The sequence below is a fragment of the Nilaparvata lugens genome, chromosome 12, assembly GCF_014356525.2.
Source record: "Nilaparvata lugens isolate BPH chromosome 12, ASM1435652v1, whole genome shotgun sequence".
Taxonomy (NCBI): Eukaryota; Metazoa; Arthropoda; class Insecta; order Hemiptera; family Delphacidae; genus Nilaparvata; species Nilaparvata lugens.
In genome coordinates this window covers 10,133,855-10,157,671 of record NC_052515.1, presented here as the reverse complement: position 1 = coordinate 10,157,671, position 23,817 = coordinate 10,133,855, and the positions used below count along the sequence as shown (strand labels likewise).

At 34.3% G+C, this 23,817-nt stretch overlaps 1 protein-coding gene across 1 annotated transcript in view; it reads left to right on the top strand.

Moving 5' to 3' along the window:
* Window positions 1-23,817, top strand: part of LOC111052237 (neurobeachin) — a 790,401-nt gene that overhangs the window by 544,884 nt on the left and 221,700 nt on the right. The window contains 12 exon segments of the mRNA XM_039439449.1: window positions 2,040-2,355; window positions 4,167-4,318; window positions 4,661-4,825; window positions 7,014-7,175; window positions 7,912-9,670; window positions 10,662-10,736; window positions 11,650-11,857; window positions 12,589-12,742; window positions 13,681-14,022; window positions 15,553-15,660; window positions 16,968-17,181; window positions 22,133-22,333. Coding sequence (XP_039295383.1) covers window positions 2,040-2,355; window positions 4,167-4,318; window positions 4,661-4,825; window positions 7,014-7,175; window positions 7,912-9,670; window positions 10,662-10,736; window positions 11,650-11,857; window positions 12,589-12,742; window positions 13,681-14,022; window positions 15,553-15,660; window positions 16,968-17,181; window positions 22,133-22,333 — 3,856 coding nt within the window.

Below are 23,817 nucleotides of genomic sequence, written 5' to 3'. Positions count from 1 at the left end.
TCCAGTTTCCAGTTATTCTCGCCAAATCAAGTGATTAGACAGAAAAATTCGCTAACGCCTTTTTTAGACTTATGAAATTCTGAATAAAATGAGATCATTCCGAAATCTGTATCTTCAATCAGAACTGAGTTACAATTTTTCAAAAATGAGTAGAATTTTAAGAATAAATCAATTTTCATGAATTTCAGTTTTTGATGAACAATATTTTCTGATTTTTATTATTCAAATTCAATATAAAATTTATAATTTGAAATTCTTCTGGGCGTAATTTTGTGCTCTACAATCAGAGACTGGGTAGAGCGCTCTATTTCATATTAATTTCCATGAACAACAGGTAAAAATGCACCTTGAATGTTGAAAAACACCTAATTTCCAGATTCAACCATCGTCACTTACTTCATTGTACTCGGATTGAGGTATCGCACAAAATTATGCCCAGTAGATATGAGAAAACGTTACTTATGAAACTGGTAGGTTAATTTGTAAGCTTCAATTTTGTATTAGAAATTTTTCTCGAAAGACGAATATTGTTCGAGATATGTGCAAAAAACCAAAATATGGTACTTTCAAACCACCCCACCCCCTTAGCAAAGGGGGTAGGAATGAGGACTTTTGATATGTTCACCCCCTCACTATCCTTGAAAGTGCTGTGGGGTCAAAAATTGTGTCCCAAACTTCTCCCTCTATAATCTTTCGTTGACTGGACTATTATTCATTTCTCGATCTATTGATTTATATATTTCATTGGAAAATATAACTTGTACTAGCATTAGAGATAGCTAAATAATGGAAAATTACTCACGCTCATTAAGAAGAGATTGTCAAGCTTTGAAACATAGAAATCATCAATTATCATACTTCAGCTGAATCTCATTCATTCCTCGATTTATTGATTTACATATTTCATTGAAAAATATAACTTGTACCAACTTTCAAGCATTAGAGATGTCTTGATAGAGGGATTTTGAATTATGCATTTAAATGATAAAAATCGGAAGATATTGTTCATCAAAAACTGGAATTTCGCTCAATGATATAAGTTCAAAAGATCATGATCTATGAGAATTACTCGTTAGATGAACTTAATTTTAGTATTTATTCGGTGACCAGTGATTTAGATTGTATAATGCCTAGTCTACAATTGGCCCAGAAACCTTGCCCAACCTGCAATTTGGGCACAGCTAAATATAGGCCAACGACAGCCAGCGTGCAGAAACCACCCATCCACAGATTGGCGCTGGCCGACGTTGGTCTTCGTTGGACCAATATGTAGAAGCGGCATAATACATTGACAGTTAGTAGTGTATGATGTATGACAATATTGTATTGTTGAACTGTGTTAAATAAATGAGACGGGGCCGCCAAAACAATGGATGGACACTTAGATGCTCTAGAGACCCTTCAGTGGTATCCTATTGTTATTGAATTTCGACATTTTCGTGGTCCATTGTCAAGGTTTCCACTCCGAGCAATATATTGGTGGACCAGTGTGGTTACTTGAAGGCACTTTCAGCTGTAAACTAGTAATAGCATACAGTGATTGGATGAACACACACATTACTATTGATGACAAGTACAAATTTAGTACGTGGTGTGTAAAGCCCACATCGATTTTTGAACGTACATCAGTTTGCCGTCCTTATAAATTCTACGAGATTGAATGGGACTTGTCAAACACATGATACACATCATAAGTTTGCCAAGTTTTGTTCAATCTAATAAATTTTGAAAGGACGCCAATAAATAGTACGTTCAATAAGTATCGAATTGTATGTAACTTAAGTTAGTCTGTATACAGCTTGTGAGAAAATACAAGTAACAGATGTAAGGTGAAAAGTAATAGATAAGTTGGTGCTACCAGCTAGAATTGCCTTCAAGAAAGCACACGGGGCCACTAATGAGATTAATGAAGCGGAATCAGAGGACAATAAAGTATGCTAGTCGAGAGTTTGAGGATGCACCTTTTTGGAACAATAGCCCAGTGCACAGGTAGCGCGGCCCCGTCTACTTTCTTTTACCCGTTGAACTTTTGCTCACAGGTTCCGGCATTCGACATGAAAAACGGCGTCCGCTGCGTGTTCAAACTGCTGGCGTCTGAATCACAGCTGATCCGTCTGCAGGCGCTCAAACTGCTCGGCTTCTTCCTGAGTCGCAGCACGCACAAGCGCAAGTACGACGTGATGAGTCCGCACAACCTCTACACACTGCTCGCAGAGCGTCTGCTGCTCAACGAGGACACCCTCACTCTGTCCACATACAATGTGCTCTATGAAATCATGACAGAGCACATCAGTCAGCAGATACTGTACACCCGTCATGCCGAGCCGGAGAGCACCTACAGGCTCGAGAATCCTAGTGAGTTGGAAACTTCTTGGAAAACATGAATCCTTGTAGTTGTGACTATCACCATAGAGAAACAATAGCGTAAGTAGATATCCCATGGTATAGGGCGTTTATGTCACAACTTTTACTGTTATCTCAAGCCGATTACTGTTGATTATTGTCGAATTTTACTGTTTTGTTGGGGTGAGAGTGTATGAACGGCACAATATGAGAGACTACCAGTGTCACACAGCTTCACGGGAAAGAATTACATGAACTATCGACTTGAGATAACAGTAAAAGTTGCGACATAAACACCCTATACCATGGGATATCTACTTATGCAATTGTTTCTCTATGCTATCACTGAGTATAAACTTGGAAATGATTGAATCCTTTCATTGCACACACTGAAAAGTGGAACATAATCCTTCGTCCGGGAAACCCCAGAAGAAGGGAGTTTATTGCAAAAAAAAAAATAGAACATAGGCACTGATAAGAATAATTATACAGAATATTAGGCCCTGTGATGAACCACAAATCAGTTTTAAATATATAACGGCTTATAAAACTGTATTTTTTTCTAGGGCTACTCTTGAATATAAATAAAAAAATAAATACCCAAGTACCCTTTTTTAAAATTGTTTTTTACGACATGTTGATAATGACATCATGGCCGAAACATGTCTTAAGTAAAAAAATTAAAAAAAGGGTAGATATTTATTTTTCCTACAGTTACCTAAAAAATTGACCATTCCTGCACTGATTAAAGAACGCAAAGAATCACTTTTCCGCTCTAGTGCGCAAAGTATTACTTTAATAATACTTTGCGTATTATCTTGCAGCCATCCCAATCAGCTGTTGACATTGTTGGCGTGTATTTTGAATGCGAATTTGTTCTATCTATATTTTTTATGATTTTCAAATAAATGAAAATGAGAACTCATTAAATTATACATTTTGAATATTATCAATTATTCATTACTTCAAATGATATGTTTTTCGTTCATAAATTGATTGGTTGAAAAATTATTTAGAAATTAAGATTTACTCAAAATTATTCAAATTTTCAAATTAATTGGATTAATTTAATTTTTAATTTGAATAAATTATCGATCATTTGGATTATCAAGTTTAAAAAAAAATAAAGTTGTTATTAATAACAAAATTATACAGACAAACATTTGATAGATTTCAGCCATCATTTTACCCATAATCAACAACTTCTCATATTCAATGGTAACTGTAGGAAAAATTTGATGTCAAATACGTGCGCAAAGTACATCTGCTGCACTCAAGAAACCATTCCGCCCTCGCCTACGGCTCGTGCATAAACGTTTCTTTTGGTGCAGCAAACTGTCACTTTGCGCACTAGTTGCACAAATAACTATTCCATTTCAAAACAACTTATTAATCCTCTATTCCAGTTATAAAAATAAACATCAGATGAATTAACTTCTCCAAAACCTTCTATGGACGGTTTGACCGGAGGAGTGAAGCTTTAGTCTTGAAAAATGGAAAACAATATAAATAAAATTATAATTCTCTAAAATAAAATTAATTTCATATAATTTATTATGTCAATAATTAATTTCATTATATAATATCATGACATTCATTGTAAACTCGTATTATTGATACGTTGCAATTATATTATAAAAGTTGAAAAAATAGAAATTCAGCTGCTTAAAAGAATTTAATATTGTATGTTCAACATTGTTTTTTTTTTAATTATAATATTTCATATTTGATTTTCAAATGTAAACATTCAAGTTGTATTATTAGAATACTCTATTAGGTAAATAATAAGTTATGTTCTCATCATGCTTGTCTTTCTATTCCAGTGATCCTGAAAGTAGTCGCTACACTAATAAGACAGTCGAAACAGACAGAGCAGCTGCTGGAAGTGAAAAAACTATTTTTATCAGATATGACACTGCTCTGCAACAATAACAGGGAAAACAGACGAACTGTTCTCCAGATGTCGGTTTGGCAGGTAAATATATTTTTTCAAAGATTCACTTTTCTTTGGATTATATGAATTTAGAATGTATAATCACATGTAAATAATTATGATTATTCACAATAATATTCATGCTTTTATTTTATGCGATAAGCTTTTTATTTCATACTCGTCCATCGCAGTTCACCCTGCGAATTGATTTCAAGATGAAATACTACACTGAGTGAATATAGAATATGATCTTAAACTTACTCCTCTCACAATAATTTAAATGATTGGTGTATCATTAAAAAATGTATAGGCTAAACCGATGAATTAAATGAATGTTAAACTCTGTGATTAGCCTAACTCTAAATCCATGATATTTTCGCTCAGGAATGGTTGATAGCAATGGCCTACATCCACCCGAAGAACTGCGAGGAGCAGAAGATCTCAGACATGGTTTACTCCCTCTTTCGTATGCTGCTGCATCATGCTATCAAATACGAGTATGGCGGCTGGAGAGTGTGGGTTGACACCCTAGCTATTGTCCACTCAAAGGTAGGATTCATTTTCAGCTCTTATCAAAGGTAGGCCTATAATACATTATTGAAAATATGCACAACGTGTTTTTACTACTAAATATCGAATAATAGGTTACTGAAGATTTTTATTCCATTTTAATAATTCAATTAAATCATAATACTATTATCGTTTCTATTTATCATGCTCTAGTCAAGTCTATTCTGCAGTATATGGCATAGTTGTTTGGGGAGGCTGTTTCAACTGTCATATTGCTGAATTATTTGTAGCACAAAAACTGATAATCAAAACTGTATTTATCAAACCCAGGTTCTATCCAACGGATATGGTTTTTAGTGATTTTGAGGTCATGACTATATTCAAATTATGCATTAAAACCGTAATTGAGTACTTAATAAAATATAGATCCGATTTTCCTCTCACATTAAACTCTACACTTAATTATTATAATCCAAGGGCCACTGCTAACAAATATGTAATCTATAACACTAATATTGAATGTATAAGGAGGCAGTTAATTTACATTGTTAGTACCTATGTGAATTAAGTAACCCCATAGTAGTAACCTTATTCCAAATCACTTTCTCATGGACAATAAGATCAGCGGAAAAATTAATTTGGATATAAAAAACTGGACATACAGTGATTTCTTCTTCCATTTAGATACATGACTCGAGATTTCTGCTCCAGCATTGTTTTTTCATTAGTTTTCCTTAATTTTTCAGTGGACTCGCTTACCTTTATTTTGCCTATTCCTCTGTTTTCTTTCTTCCTCCCATTTCTCCCTTCCCTTTTTTCCTCATTACTTCTCTCTTCTCTTCTTTGCCTGCCTATTACATGGGAAACCATAGTTGGATAGGTATCTCCCTCTCTTTTTTTCTCTTCTTCAACACACCCAACCACAAAGCCCATGTTTTTTGTAACATTTTATTGTATTTTATTTGTTTTGTAATTCTTTGTTATTTTGTTTTGTCTTGTTTTATGTGTTTTAATAAATTGAAATTGAAAAGTTAATATACATTCTTTGGAACAACTAATTAATACAGTATAATATGAAGGGGTACTGATAGTTTATATTTTATTTTAATAATTTAAAGGTATAATAAATTTTTCATTTTTAATCAATGGTATGACACATTTTGAGAAACATTCATAACATGTTTGGACTCATCAATTTAATATAGAGGGGTACTAATGAGTTTTATTCTATTTCAGTAATAGTAGTATCAGTAGACCTACAAAGAAAAAGTGAATTTTGTTGTATGATAGATTGATTTGTTCATAGGCGATCCTGGTAAAAACACAGGCATTCGCCCAAAAGTGCTCCGAACCTTGATTTAGAATTAACTGTCTAGAGTTCATTTGATTTAATTTAATATACACCTCAATTTGAAACAGATTGTCTAGAGCTTATCAGGGTTTTATGATTTGATTTAATATTCGAACACTCTTATTATTTCAAGTCAAGAAAATTATCAAATTATCATTTAGCAGGCTCTTTTGATTAATTATTAATTATCTTTTTCACAACCTGTGTATCCTAACCTACAATTTTAAAGTTTACAATTTCTCACACTGAAGTTGACACCATTGGTGTTGAAACATGTTTGTGATTTTTTTAAATAAATAAGTGATATTTTGACAACATGCCAGTGTTTTCATTATGAATGGGTATCACAATATCTCACCATCAACACTACCTATCTGGAGTGATCCGTGGTCTAGTGGATAGAGTGCCTGCGTAGCAGCATAGAGATCCCGGGTTCAAACCCTCTCAATACCAAAAGTTTTTTAACCAGATCACTCCCGTGTTATCGGATGGGCACGTTAAACTGTCGGTCCCGGCTGAAGTATGACAGTCGTAAGGCCCATTGACGGCTCATATTATATATTCAGGCGGTGGAACCTTCCCGCAAGGGACTCCCCACCAACAAAAGCCATACGAATTTATTTATTATTAACACTACCTATCTGAAGTGAAAGTTATCAATTAGAATTTTAATTAGGATATAGACCAATTATATTCCACACACGAAGCCATCCATACAAGAAACTCCTATCATAAATTATTGTAGAAATACTTTTGTATTTAATCATTTAACATAACACAACTTCCAAAAAAGTACCACAGTCAAGTTCAAGTAGTTATTGTATAACTTTTCAAGGCTTAGGTACTTGTTGTAATGTGATTTCCCTATTTTTGTAGGTGTCTTACGAGGAGTTCAAGCTGCAGTTTGCCCAGATGTACGAGCACTATGAACGTCAAAGGTCAGATAACATCACCGATCCAGCACTCAGGCAACAGAGGCCCATCAGTACCATCTCGGGCTGGGAACACCAGGCTTCACTGCCCACTGCCATGTTTCAGGTTTGATTTTCATTATATTTATCCATCTCAATGGATAAAAAAACTTTTACTTACTGTTAAGCATTGGAAATGACAATAGACAATAGCTGAAATAATTGAGAAGAGATTGTCAAGCTTTGAAACATGAAACTATCAATATAATTATTTTGACATCATCTCGGGCTGGGAGCATCAGGCATCACTGCCTACTGTCATGCTTCAGGTTAGATTCTCATTGCATCTATCTATTTCATTGAAATGAAACTTGTACTATCTTTCAAGTATCAGAGATGGCTTGATAATAGAAAATTTCTCACTGCGCTGATAGAGAAGAAATGGTCAAAACATGGTTTGAATCATGAAAATTCATCAAGATATTTTGGTTATTATACTTCAGCTGAGACTTATTCATTTCTCGATCTATTGATTTATATATTTCATTGGAAAATATAACTTGTACTACCATTAGAGATAGCTAGATAATGGAAAATTACTCACGCTTATTGAGAAGAGATTGTCAAGCTTTGAAACATAGAAATCAATAATTATTATACTTCAGCTGAATCTCATTCATTCCTCGATTTATCGATTTACATATTTCATTGAAAAATATAACTTGTACCAACTTTCAAGCATTAGAGATGTCTTGATAGTAAATAATTGCTCATACTCATTAGGTAGAAGTTGTCAAGAAATTGTTTGAAATAGGTCTTTGTTCAAGAAAAATATTCACATAATCTTCTTTTTTGTTTTACAGGAGAACAGTATCGACAAAGACGAACAGATAAGAGAAATCGAGCAGTCTTGCAATTGTGATGCTGAAACTCTGGAAAGTGACGAACCTGAGACCTCTCCAGCTGATGTTGTGATCGCCTACGCCCCTCCAGCTGTTGCTCAACTGGAAAACTCCAGAAATCAACATCAAGAGGACATCGAGACAGACACAACCAGCGATGAACAGATTGCTGAGTCGAGTGTTTCTGACAACATCATTCCGGTTGACAACATTGCTGATGTTGTCAAGGATGAAATCATCAAAAGTGTTGAGAAGCCGAGTGAGGAAAGTATTAATGCTGAGGTAGTGAATCATCACGAGGTTGTGAGGTTGGTTGAGAAAGAGGTTGTAGATAGTGATACATCTGAAGCCTATTTGACACCAACAGAAATTGAAAGGAAAGAAGAGGACTCTGAGGAAACTCCGAAAAGTACCTCAGAAAAACTACCGATCGCCATCAATGAGGAGAGTAGTGCAGGTTCTGAGGAGACGACAACTACCTCAAGTAAAGAGCAGGATGAGGAGGATGTTGATGAGGAAGAGGAAGTGGAGGAGGAGGAGGAAGATGATGAGGAAGAGGAGGCAGAGGATGTGAAGAAGGCTGTAGTGGTGGAAGGAGATGAGAAGGAGGTTGGTGTGAAGACAGAGAAAACAAATGTGGAGGAAAGTGATAGTTGCTCAAATGATAGTGTTAAGAGTGTTTGTACAGGTGAAGATGTTGTGGAGAGTAGTGTTGTTGGTGATACAAGTTCAAATACTGAAGAAATTTCCAAAAAGGTTGATGATGTCTCAAAGTCTGATATGGTGAAGGTAGAAGATGTTCTTAAGGTACCAGGAGATGTTGAGAAGGTAGAAAATGTTCCCAAAGTACCTGGAGATGTTGAGAAGGTAGATGATGTTTCCAAGGTACCTACAGATGTTTCAGATGTCTCCAAAGATGTTCCAAAGGTATCTGAAGATGATTCCAAGGCTTCTGAACCTGTTAAGGCTCAAGAAGATGTATCAAAGACAGCTGAAGTTGATTCCAAGGTTTTAGAAGGTATACAAGCTGTAACACCGTCTGTTACAGCTGCAGAAGGTGTCTCATCTCCTGCTGAAGATGTTACAAAAGCTTCTGAAGTTGTTGAAAAATTATCTGAAGATGCTCCCAAGAGTCCTGAGAAAGTTTCTGAGGTGCCTTCAGTTGTTGAGGCATCGGCAGATGTTTCACAGGTGGTAGAGAAGGATGTTCAAGCTCCTGTAGATGTTTCGAAGGTTGTAGAAGAGGTTCCCAATGCTACAAAGGATGTTTCTGAGGTTTCAGAAGATGTCTCCAAGGCACCTGTAGATGTGAAGGTGCCTGAAGTTGCTCCTGAAACAAAAAGTGATGAGCCAGCAAGTGTTGTACCTGAAGTTGATCAAGTCAAAGATGTGCCAAATGAACATTCCAGTGACATTTCAACAGGAACAAACGAGCTTACCAGTCCGTCCAAGGTGTACAGTGAGATTTCAACAGTTTCTGGTAGCACACATTTGGTTGACCCACCGAGTACAGACAGTAATTCGAACAGTGTTGTCATCGATGATACAAGAACTTTGGTAGATGCAGTTAGCATGCAGACAGATGCAGAAGTGCATCATGATGCGACTGATGTGCAAGTGCATGATGATGCAGTTTTGTCGAGAAGTGTGGCGGTTGGTGTGAATAGTGTCGGCGAACAGGCTGAAGTCGACCAAGTGGATGATTCTGTTGATGATGAAGGTTAGTACAAGCTTTTTAGATAGTGAAGTATTTTAAAAGGGTTTCATGCATTGTTTAATTATTATAGGAATTACCATCTTCATACCCTCTTCATACTTATTAACATAAACACAACTAGTTTATATCTTGAAAAGTTTGAAAATAATAATTCATTTTGACACTTGAAAATGGTACGAATGTCATGTAATTTCTATCATGGTTGTAATTTCAATAATCTTTAAGAAGTGAGTATATTTTATGGGAAAATAATTTATAGAAATAAATTTAATGAATGAAGATTCTAAACAATTACAGTGGTAGGGAAATCTTTTCATGCAAATTCAGAATTGATCCACATCCTTCTTCAACATTTTATGAGAAAATGTGATTATGTATTATGAATTATGAGAAAAGTGAAAATATTCTTCAAATTTCAGTTGTATTGTGAGAAAAGTGGAAATATTTTTCAGAAGATTTTGAAATAATGTTTGTGTTGACTGTATTCTTGTAGCTTGTTATTTTTAGAATGTCAAATCTAGTGAGAATTCCTTTGCAATGATGATAATAGTAATATGAATATATGATAGTGATAAAATGAAATACTTATCTGGGAAATTATCACTGTAAAATAATCTTTTGTTCAATATAAATTATTTGTAAATATTGTACATATAGCTAGCTGTCTGATAAAATATTATAATATATCGCATTAAAGTGACTACTATCAATAAGTTTGAAATAATATACTCTTTTCCGTCATAATTTCTGAGAACTATACCTTTAAAAAAGTTTTCCAAACTTAGGTATAGGACTACTGTATAATTTAGTGCCGGTATCTATTGTTGATAACCAGTATATTTTTTGTAACCAGTAGGCTAGTACCTCATATCAGTGTATATGATAACTGCTATTCATATCCATGGATTTTCTCCTGCTTTTAGTCTTGTTGATCGATCAATTGTTCAAGTGTATTTTGAATACTGAAATATGGTGAAAATTGGTGGATTTTCAGTGGTTCGGACGTCACCTGTTTTGAGGCCTGCGAGTGCCTCTATGTCAACTCAAGTTGACCCCATTCATTTTCATGGTGAGAAATCATCCATGTGTAGAATACCCATGAATATTTCTAGAAAATTCTAGCATTTTGTTTTCAAATATATAGTGACGCATGTTTATTTATTAATTTATTCAATCATTTAGAACTGCATAACAGAGAAGTATCATTAGCTCAATCCCAAAACTGTTCCAATTCTCATTGATTCTTAATTTGTTATAATTCATTTTAATCGAGAAATTATTTTCAGCTTCATCACTCCATATTGGCTTTCATTTCTCCCCAATACTCATTTATTTTAAATTTTGTTACGCTATAGTTAATTCAATCCGTAATTAAACCAAAGTAGAGACATTTTGTGTTTCATGAATGATTGTACAAATCATTGAACCCTAAAAATTATGCTGTAGTAGATTCTTTTAGCTTAGTTTATATTAATAATGCTTTGTTACGCATTGAGTAAAACTTATTCATGCTTTACTCTATGGCAGAAAGTTGGTACAGTACTATGCATGGTCCTGCATTACTTTAAATTTATATTATCAGACAATTTATATATTTGAATATTTATTAAATATTATAATCATTCACCAATTATATCAGCAATAATTTTAAAATTATATATAAAACATTATATTTATAATTGAATACAAAAAAATATTTTTTTGTATCAAAAATGCATTTAAAATTATAATTTACTGAACCATTCATCAGAATAATCAGAAATTAAACATTTAACTTTCTCATAAAAATGAACTCTTTTCCTTGATACTGATAGTAAACGTAAATACAACTTTCCAAATATCTCAAAATAGAATATTCTGTAGCCTTCTATTATTCCACTCCACATAAAATTGACCGGCATAATTCATTCCCTAGCTTATATGATACTTTTGACAAATCTCATGAAAACATTTTTCTAATGAAATGTGGTTTTCTTTCGCAGACGCCCGTCGAATGAAGGGCACCAATCAGAGCGCCCCCAGCAGCGCAGGGGGGAGCTCGTCGCAGGGAGGAGGGCAGAGACCCATGTTCAGTCCGGGGCCCTCGCGTCCCCCCTTCCGTATTCCCGAATTCAAGTGGTCCTACATTCATCAGCGGCTACTCTCTGATGTGCTCTTCTCGTTGGAAACTGATATACAAGTGTGGAGAAGGTAGGGATTCAAGTCGATACAAGAATATTATTTCACTTTTTGTGTAGTTGAGAAGTTGATATTGTGGTAATTATTCATATTAAATAAAAATACTAAGAAATTGTCAAAAACCACAGATTTATTGATACTTAGAAAGACCGGTTTCGGTTGTTACACCATTGTCAATCTCTGATAAACCCTTTCCAGTTTATGAGAGATTGACAATGGTGTAACAACCGAAACCGGTCTTCCTAAGCATCAATAAATCTGTGGTTTTTGACAATTTCTTAGTATTTTTATTCAATATTATTTCATACTAGATAATGTATATTTATAGTAAATTATTTATGTATATCTATGGTTAGATTCCCTTCAAAAAGTCAGCACCTTATTGACACTGGTTTTCTATCCTTGTCCATCATTAGACAAATCGTTGGTGAATTTTTGGTTATGGTTGATAATCATTTCAATCATTTATCGATGGACATACAATTGTTAAAATGCTAATAAATACTTAAATAATAAATCATTAAACAAAATCTAAATAGATTGCTAGGGGTAGCTTGCCTGTCTGGAAAACGGGAGATGCTGGGCTCTTTTCGGATGCAACACGTTGCTTTTGAGAAGATACAAAAGAGCATCTGTTACACATTTTCAAAAGTGTTCGATGTTTTTGAACTGGTAGTATTGTAGTCTAGAGGCCCTCCGTCGATAGGCAAAACTACAGGATCCGGACTTTTGGTTTGTTTTAGCCACAGTACAAAGAGCGTGCTGGACTTTGTGAACAGCGGCGAGAATGCGATATTCGTGGTGAACACAGTGCATCTCATATCACAGCTGGCTGACAATCTGATCATTGCCTGCGGAGGTTTACTGCCTCTGCTGGCTTCTGCCACTTCGCCAAATGTCAGTGTTCCTCTCCTATGAGAGAAAGTTATTGATTAATATAATATCTATATCATATTCACTTTTATCTTCTTCTTTCTCCTCTTCTTTCCTCTAACCTCTTCTCCTTCCTCCACTTTCTACTTCTCCTAGTCCTTCTTCTTTCCCCATTTAATCCTCTTCCTTCTTTTCCTGCACCTATTTATTCTTCATCACCTCTTCCTCTTCCTCTTCTTTTTTCCTCCTCCTTCTGCTTCTACTTCTTCCTACTCTTCCTCATCCTGGACTTTCTTCTTCTACTTTTTTCTTTCCCTTCCTTCTGCTTTTCATTCTTTTCCTCCACTTTCTTCTTACTTCTATTTTTTGCTCCCCCTTTTCTTTCTTCTTCCTCATCCTTCTTCCCTACTTGTTCCCCTCCTTTACCACCTCTTCCACCTACTCCTTCCTTCACTTTTTCTTCTCTTCCTTCTTACTTCCAATAGAAACTCTGAAACGATCTTTGAATAAAAATACGGTACTGTATGTTTATTTTGAAAAACAATTTTGTGGAACAATTCTACGTACATCTCTGACAACAGCGTTAAGTATTACTAAAACGTGTATAAATTATTCATATATAAATAATAATGATCAATCATTATTATTTCTGCCGAATGTTATTACTATTATTGACATTATTAAAATTATTATCCATCAAAAACTAATGACATACTTAGGAGACAGTTGTGGGTTTTGACCTGTTGTCTCCAAAGATATATTGTATAAATACTTATTATGTTAAAGATTATGGTTACTTGATCCATTCCTAGCTGCGATGTTTTTATGTGTTGCTGCTAACTCACGGATTTGTTTTTTTTCTACGATGTGTAGTCGAGGTATTCACAACTTCGTTGTGTTTTTTGTTTAAAATTGTGTTTTCCATAATATTATAATTTATGAAAATCGTTTGACGTTTGCAGAGCGAACTTGACGTAATGGAGCCGACACAAGGCATGCCGATCGAAGTGGCCGTGTCGTTTCTACAACGACTTGTCAACATGGCCGACGTGCTCGTGTTCGCCAGTTCGCTCAACTTCGGCGAACTCGAGTCGGAGAAGAGCATGTCGAGCGGAGGCATTTTGCGGCAATGTTTGCGACTAGTCTGCACATGCGCCGTGCGCAACTGTCTCGAGTGCAAGGAGCGGTGCAGGGGGGGTGTGTTGGGGGGTGTTCTCAACACCCCTGGCAACACAGTCTCCGCGCATGCGCACAAAACGGCCCATCTGCAGTCGTTGATTAGGGGTGCACAGACTTCGCCCAAGGTAATAGTTTTGAATTACTAATTGATTATTTTTTATTTATTGTTCACTAAAGGATTAAATCATACAACCTGAGAGTCCATTCAAATACATTTCATGGTTGGGTGTGAGAGAGGGCTCAACTTCGCCCTCTTGGGTTTAAAATAAAGGCAGAAATTCAATTAATATAGAATGAATAATTGAGCTGTGTTCCCACGTATCAGTATTTATTAAGGCTGTGCAAAGGTTAAAAATAAACTTTCTACTGATGATATTTTTCAAAGTTTTTCGATTTGTATATCATCAAGCTATCAAAATAAAAATGTTTTATCATGAAAACATTTTTTTCCGATCATTCATTTTTGAGATATGTGCGCCTAAAGTTTACATTTTTGGGACAGAACATTTCAAATTTGGTAAGAAATAAATCCATGAGACGTAGAGGATAAATTCTTCATGGTATTGTTGATTGAATAAAATCATTTTTTTCTGATAATATCATTCTTTGATAAAGTTATTCAATTTACTAAAAATAACTTTTAGTTGAGTTATTTTTGGTCATTTATGGTAAATTTAGTAACTTTTTCAAAAATTGATATTTTCAGATTTTTTTATTCAATCAACAACACCATGAAGAATTTATCCTCTAAATCTCATAGATTCAACTCTTACCGAATTTGAAATTTTCTATCCCTAAAATTTGAACTTTGGGCGCACATATCTCAAAAAGTAATGATCGGAAAAAATGTTTTCCTGAGAAAACTTTTTAATTTTGATAGCTTGATGATTTACAAATCGGAAAACTTTGAAAAATATCACCAGTAAAAAGTTTATTTTTAGCCTTTGCACAGCCTCAATGAGAGTGTCTGGTGCAGTCAGAATATCATTGCCATAAGTTCTAATGGAACTACTGTAGGATATTATTATTTTATATTCGCTCGGCCGGGCTGAGTGGGAGTAGTCCATTTAGAACTCATGAGAACAATTATATTTCCACTGTACCGATCTCGTTCACTAATCCTTCTGATACATGCATTATTTAAACACTCTCAGCTATTTTCTCTGTTACTTTCTACCGCTCCACTTTGTTTTGACTATATGGAGGATCTGGTTCCTCTTTCAAGAATAAAAAATTCCAGTCGTAGGAAAGTGAAGAAAAATCAAAAGAGTTATGAGAAATTATAAAGTGAGCAGAAATGAGTGAATGCACGAGAAAATTATTAATTTTTCCTCTCAGTACGTTAAAAATCGCTGGGGTTGACAAAAAACTCTAAGGCTAGGCACACACCAGTTAGTCAAGACAAGACAAGACATGATCAGACACGTTTAGTCACAATACTTCACACAGTTGCTTATGACGCAGCACATACTGATTAGTCATTGCAATTAGACATGTCTTCATAAACAACTATGTGAAGTATTGTGACTAAACGTGTCTGATCATGTCTTGTCTTGTCTTGACTAACTGGTGTGTGCCTAGCCTTATAGTCCTTGTTGAATACGAGAGATTATTATTTTTATATATATTTTAACCTAGTTCTACTCAATTTCCAGAACATTGTCGACAACCTGTCGAGTCAATCAAGTCCAGTCAAGGACCCCGAGAAACTTCTCCAAGACATGGATGTAAATAGACTGCGGGCAGTCATCTATCGTGATGTGGTAAGTGAAAAAGGAGATAAATTGCTAGCTTATTGAAAGCTTTCATGAGAATTTTATCAATATTAATAGCACTATCAGGCACACCAGTGCTAAACTTTATATTATTGTTGTTCTCCTTTCGACAAACAAACTTTATAATACGGTGAAATTCACGTCAAGGTCAGCACCTAATTAACATTGGTTTGCCATATCCTTGGCTGGCATTAGACAAAGCAGATAGGCCCAACTCCATTCTTTTTTAGCTTCACACCGTTGCCAATTTAATCTCAAGTATGAGAATTCATTAGTGAATCATGAAAAATATATACTCATGCTCAATAATGATACATTTGTGATATGATTGATAAATATTAACAAGAATCGAAAATTAATATTATAGTAGATATACCGTGGTTACTTGTATCACAGCTCTTCTATAGAGGGTGTTGGCAAAAGAAAAGTGGTAGCTATGCCGTCCTATCATTTCCACTTGTTGTGTGTTGTTGAATAAGTAGACGATTAGTAATTTGACAAGTTGTTTATTAATTAGACAAATAGACATGTAGACAAGAAGACAAAACAGTTCAGGTCATACATAACCTTATAACGATTCACCCAGGCTTGGCCCGCGCTTCCTTCTCTTGTTGCCAACTCAAACATGAATCAGTACCAACATACAACACCACTGATATGAAACGTCAATCTCACTATAGTACCCTTCTTTCTGATATTTTTATGACACGTCTAGTTTATTAAATCTTAAATTAAATTAGTTTATTCAATCTAATCTGAAATATTCAAATTCATAAAACTATTGATTATCCCTATTAAGAATAAGTAGAAACCTGTATTTGTTTTATGAATTCGTGTGGATCAAAAATTGTATTTGATTTATGAATTCATGTAAATAGAAAATCTTTATTGTTCTATAATAAGGAGAGGCCGTAGTCGAGTGGATCAGATGCTGGCTTTATGATTCAGAGGCCCGGGTCCAAATCCCGGCCCGGGCAAGATATTTATCTCGGGCCACCCCCGTGTTTCGGATGGACACGTTAAGTCGTTGGTCCCAGCTGCCTAAAAAGCAGTCTTCAGGTCATGTCAGAGGCCCTGAAATTGATCAGTTGCGACCTGAAAACTCTGACACCAGACCTGAGCCAGCCAGATCACTCGATATTATTATGTTCTATAAAATTAATTACAATGAAATGATATGATCAAATAGTTCATCTGTCATTTGAAATCAGTCACAATGAATTGATGTGAATTCATTATTTGATTTATGAAATTATTAGAATAAACTAGAGATTTTATATGAATGTGTGTTCTAGGAGGAAACAAAACAAGCGCAGTTTCTGTCGCTGGCGATCGTCTACTTCATCTCGGTGTTGATGGTGTCCAAGTACCGCGACATCCTCGAACCCCCCGTCATGACTGTTCCCCCCAGTCCACCTCTGCCACCTCCACCCAATCAGCAGATTCGCATGAACGGTGCGCACCCTCAGGCCAACCCTCATCAGCCCGCGGTCGGCGACAGTCCTCCTGGTATGTACCAACCCTATCTCAATTCATGATGTATTTCCACCCTGATTTTCAATGTTAAGTTTCCCAAATTTTTACAAAATTAACATTCATTGATACATGTTTTTCTTTGGTAATTCATAAGTGTTTGTTTAAAGTTAAGTTACATTAATTTTTACAAAATTGATATTTATTAATACATAAAATTACTTTACTTATATGGGTTGCTTTTGTTCAAATTAATAAAAACTATATAAAAACTTGTAGTAAGAATTTTTAAGTTTTTAATAAAGGGTAGCCTACTACAATTTTTATATATTTTTTATTAATACATGTTTTCTTTAGTAATTTATTGATGTTTTCATTTATAAATTATTCATTTATAACTTGTATGTTAGCCCCTGTTGCACAAATGTCTGTTGAATTTTAATCATGCCACGAGAATCAATCAGAGAAGACTTTTTCGAAGAGAAGGCTGATCTGCTGATTGGTGCTCCTCACATTTAATCATGATTGTAATTCAACATGCTTTTGTGCAACCGGGCCTTAATCTTCAATGTTATTCTTTTTTTGTCTTTTTGACCTTGATTTTAAATGTTTACAATGTTTGATATGTTTATTTTTCTTCAAGATTTCATTTCATCATGTCACACTATCATTTCCAAAGTTTTCTTGGATGCTTTTAATTATTTTCCTAGTCTCTGTGTAGGCGTATTCCAATTTTCACATACATTTCCTTATGTTTATTTGCAATATTCCTTTTTTCATTTTTCTATTATCATTTTAGATGTCATATTGGTTTATTTTCAGTTTTCCTAGTTTATTTTACGTTTCCTATGGGTTGATTAGTTTTTCATTCAAGTTTTTTTAGTTCAATTATTATATAGTTCTATAAACTGATTTTCAATGTACGTGAATTTTAAATGTAAAACACATTGTTTCTAAAACCATGAAAGACTGGAATGAAATGTTTACACTGTGTGTTGATGTTTAGTTTATTTGGGTGTTAAATGTTACAAACAATCTTGAGAAAATTGTTCTATTTAAGATTGAGATTGGAGTTTTAACTGTTGAATTATTGTATTGAAGTATCTAGAAGTGAGGCTCAGTGTTGTGTGTTCACGGAAGTGAGAAGAACTTCCGAATTGTATTGTTCAAGTTTGAATCTATCTTCTGAGATTTTGTTGTCTTTCAATCGTTTCTTGATGTTGTGTGAAATGAAGAACTTCGACATTGTGTTTTGTTTCTGGAAACACGATTCTTCTCTTTGTTTCAATATTTATAACGTTTAACTTAGGTATAACATTTAATTGTTTCCATTTTCATTCTCTATCGTTCGAATACCGTAGTCAATTTGTGTGGACTGAAGATCTTCAGAAACCAGAAAAATATATATTTACTAGTCTCCTCCCATAAGTATTATCATAGAGAAACAATAGCGTAAGTAGATATCCCATGGTTTAGGGTGTTTATGTCGTAACTTTTTCTGTTATCTCAAGCCGATAGTCCACGTAGTTCTTTCCCGTGAAGCTCTATGACGCTGGTAGTCTCTCATATTGTGCCTTTCATACACTCTTACCCGGTCAAAACAGTAAAAATTGACAATAATCGACAGTAATCGGCTTGAGATAACAGTAAAAGTTGCGACATAAACGCCCTATACCATGGGATATCTACTTACGCTATTGTTTCTCTATGGTATTATCCAATTTCTTTCTCACTCTCAAAACTTTTTAAAATAATTATACTATTTGATATTGAGATCTCAATTTTAGAATTTAAATTTTAATTAACATGAATCAAAGTATTACTGGAATGCTCACTTCTCTTTTTCCGTTTCTTCCTTCTATTTCTTTCAATTTACTCTCCCACTCATCTTCATGAATTCCTATTATTGTTAATCTTCTTCCTTTCTCAACCATTCTTCCATAGTATCTTATGGTTTTTAAATTTCTTCAGTTCTAAATATTCGCAAACATGAATGATCAATTTTTACTTTTAATGACACTTTGCTTTCAGCTTTCAACCCTTCAAGATCTCTCCTATAGCCTAACTTTACACCTTTATTCGCTGTGTGTTATCATCCTAATCAAAGCATTACTATCAATTTGTATGATAACCATTATCATTTAATTTGATGATATGAATAACATGAATTGGAAGTTAAATTAAAATCATCCCAATTTTGATTAATCTTACTGTTTTCAATTGATTTATTTTTCAATTTGGAAAACTAACGGTCGTTTAAGCAGACTTTCTCATGTTAAAGTCAAAGGAAAATACAACTTTAGGTTGACAGAAATATTAAACCATTCCAACCCCATAAAATCGTGACATTTTTTGGACACTATCAAATTTCTGTCACTTGTTGATAAAAATTTAAAAGATTTTTTATATTTTTGTGAATGTTTCTTCAAAGTGTGTAGAGAAATTTCATTCCAGTCTTTCACCGAGGTACAGTGGAACTTGTATTATCACATCGGCATGTCTATTTATCGAATTCTAGTGGCTGAATATTATATTTTTTCTGTAAAAACACTCGCTTTTAGACAGAGCACACTCGAATCCATATCTCCTATCTTCTATTTCACTCTCACACACACTCTGCTCGCAGTGAATGGTCCTTTTTTCATAAATATGTTTTGAGAAATTGGGAATTTCTTGTTTCTGTTAATTTTCAATATCTTGACGTGCCTGTAAATTTGGAGTGAAATAAATGTTTGTTCATTGTTTTTTATTATTTTTTCATATAATCAGCTTGTCACCCCTGAAAGTTACATTTTTATTGTTACAATTTATTTGATAAGATGTTTGCGATGTACTCCTTTTTGGATCTAAACTGTAATCTTCAAGGCATAATATTGAAGGAATTAAACAAATAAATACATGACAATAGAAATACTGTATGATGAACATAAACATGACTAACATTTTGAACATGGTGATCATAAATCATGATACTTTCAATAAGACATCACTCTATGATTTTATTATGAAAGTTATGTATATTGTCTGGATTTATGGTTGAGGAGGTGAGGAGTATAAATGAATGCAGACCTGAATTATATAAATTCATCATTTACCAAGTAAAAAATTCAAAATTTGAATTGATATCTATTTTTTTGAACTCAAGTCATATTTCATTTCTATTCAGCTTATTTTACTTTACCATCTTTTCTCATTGCTTTTGTGGTTTTCAAGTTCCACTGTGTTTTTCATTGATAACATTATTTCATCATCATAATGTTATTGAAATTTTGTTGTGATTATAAATTTTGTTGGATTTATTTCCTCAGAATTACTACTCAACTTCTAAGACTCTTATTGAAGTTCAGTGAGAGTAGAATTGTTCGGGATGCCAGATTAAAGGAATATTCTTATAGAATATCTATATCAAGTTATTAAAAATACTCTCCCTATTTTTATGAAAATTAGAATCAATTAATACCTAAGAAATCAAAAGTCCTTACACTACAGACTATACACAAAATTTAATAAAAATATGATTCTATTAGGAGTGGATTTCTTTCTTATCAGCGGAAATACCGAATATATGAAATGAACATTCCAAAAAAGTCCAGATTGACTCAATGTTAATCTAATAAAATAATATATTATAGAAAAATAGCTGAAGGATGTGTTCTGATTCAATCAGACACTTTTCCATCGTTCTATAATGCAGATCAACTGTATGCATGTTTGTTTGTTGAAAACATGTTTAAACTGGTTACCAAACACAAACCTACAATAGCAGAACTGATGGAAAAAATCATATATAATATTTAGCAAATATTTCTCCAATTCAAAGAGAAAAGTTGATTAAACAAGTTTTTATTTAAAAAAAAACGCAATTCTTGGTGTTTTCAACTAGTTTCTCAACGCTTTCCTGTTTACATCTCCTAACAACTTCGTTTTCTTACACTAATCAACAACTGAATTTACTGCTACATTTTTCAATATTGTTTCAACATAAACTTTTTACATAATCGTAGCAGTAAATTCAGTTGTTGATTAGTGTAAGAAACAGAGTTGGTAGGAGATGCAAACAGAAAAGCGTTGACAAACTAGTTGAAGTGTATGAAAACACTAGTAGTTATGTTATTTTTTAAATAAAATCTCGATTAATCAACTATACTCTTCTGAAGAAAAGGTTTATAGATATTATATATGAATTTTTGCCATGAAGAAGAAAAAGTTGCTAGATATTATATAGGCTATCATTTTTTGCCATCGGATCAGACGGATCTGCTATTGTAGGTTTGTGTTTGATAATCATGTTTTCAACAAACAGGCAGAGATTTCTGCATCATTTCTGATTTATGCACCATGGTTGCATAACCATGAAGAGCCAGCCGGAATGGTGATTTCTTGTGGAGTGGAGTCGAGGGGATAGGTTGTCGTGACCGTAGACGACTACTTGTACCCTCGTAAAAATATGCCACTGCCGTCAAGTTGTCCCCCCGACTACTTGACACCTACTGGACCAAAGGTGCCAACTAGTCCCCACCATAAACGACATCTTGACACCTCGCACTCTTACGACAGGGTGTCCCCCCCGACTAGTTGTCACCTCCTCAGAAAGGAGACAACTAGACGGGTATGGCTCACGTCTACTTGTCCCCTAAAAACCGGTTTTAAAAGGGGACAAGTAGTCGGGGTGTCAAGTAGTCGGGGTGGCACCTAGTCGCGTACCCTCATAGATCGATGACAAAGTGTCTGAATGAGAACACAACCTTTAGCTATTCCTCTTTAATCAATTATTTAATTAGATTAACATTGAATCAATCTTGAATTTTTCCGAATGTGCATTTTAATATATTTGGTATTTCCGCTGATAAAAAATGAATCCATTCCTAATATATTATTCAACTATGTCAACTTCTGTTTCTCACACACATTTTACAACAATCTTCACCAACTGTTTTATGTCTGAAAACTGTTTTTTTGAAACCGGTTTGTTTCTGTCCCATGCCAGACTGTAGCAACGGATCCCGTCCCCTCTTCCCGCAATGGTCCCACCACGTCTACCCACAATTCCTGCCCAACTCCCATCCCCACTCCTCCACAATTCCCCCTCAAAACCCCCACAACCACCCCCACCCTCATCCACAACACAATAATAACAATAATATCAACAATGGAAAAGCATTGCGTTATCCCGGCCTATCACGGCAAGGTATATCACTATATATCTACTAAACATAGGACAGCTATGTTCTATATAATATATTTACTGCAACCTGGATGTTCTTGTGAACCCCTTTTTATGTTCGATTTTGTTTTTGGTTGTGTATGGTTGTTGTATGTTTCCCTTTATATGTTTAATTTTGTGAATGATTGTTATATGTTGCCCTTCATATTTTTAATTTTGTGAATGATTGTTGAATGTTTTCCCCCTTTTATAGTTTGTCTTATTTTATTCTTGTGAATGATTGTTGGATGTTACCCCTCTTATAGTTAGTTTTATTTCAATTTTGTGAATGATTGTTAGATGTTTCCCCTTCTATATTCAGCTTTATTTCAATTAATGAATGATTGTTGAAAGTTATTCCTGTCCGGTCTATATTCTCTCAATATAGTTTGTTCCACGTTGAATGCTGCCTCCTTTTGTTTTACTCCATTCATGGAAAAGAGAGCTTATTCAAAACATTTTTAAAAAGGTTAAAGCTGAGTGCTTTCGACACAACATTAAAATCATTTGAAACATTTTCAAAACCTTGAAGAATAATTAAACGAAAATCCCAAATAAATGCTGTAAATCACCCCGAAGACTTCTACTACAAATATTGACAACAGGGTAAACAGCCCGGGCTGAAAAATAATTTTTGTATAGTATCGCTCATCGAATTTTCATCTAGCTGTTTACCCTGTTGTCAATATTTGCAGTGGCAGAAGTCTTCGGGGTGATTTACAGCATTTAATTGGGATTTTCGTTTAATAATTATTATTCATTAATTAGCATTTGAACAAATGCAACTTCCAATTTATTTCCATTCAAAACCTTAAAGGTTGAAGTCGCGTGCATTGGACAGTAGGCCTTTGTAAATCGGTCTTTCTTGATTATCATTAGAGTAGCTGTATTTCTATGTTTTTTTAAACAGTCTCTCCTTCTCATGAATTGAGTACGCCTTTTAATTTCACAGTTTTACTAATTATTTAATGCAATGTGCTTCCCTCATTTTGTTTATTCTTTTTATTCGTGAATGATGTTTGCATTTCGTTTATGTGTAGCTTGTGTCTGTTTGTAATTTTGGCGTTGTGGAGTACCTACCGTTTCTGATATTGGTAAGATTATGTTGAACCATTATTCAAATTCCTCAAAAATCATTGCGCATTGAATAGGTATAATTATTCTCGACTGAACTACATATTTTTCAAAGAATTTATTTATCATCACTTTAAAAATTTGACTGCATTTCACGACTTCAAGATTACATACAGACGAGTGCCTGATGTTTAGGTCTATGCATTTATAGTTATAAGATGATAAGATGTGTGCATTTTACAATCATTCTGTCTCCGCCACCTTCCTCTTTCTCAAAATTTCTTCTGCAATTGTCAATTTCACGTTCCCAATTTCCTTCATCAGTTAAAAGCAATTTCCTGTCTTCCCTTTTGCTTCAGGTCTTAATCTTTTCATGTATAAGGCTACAATCAATA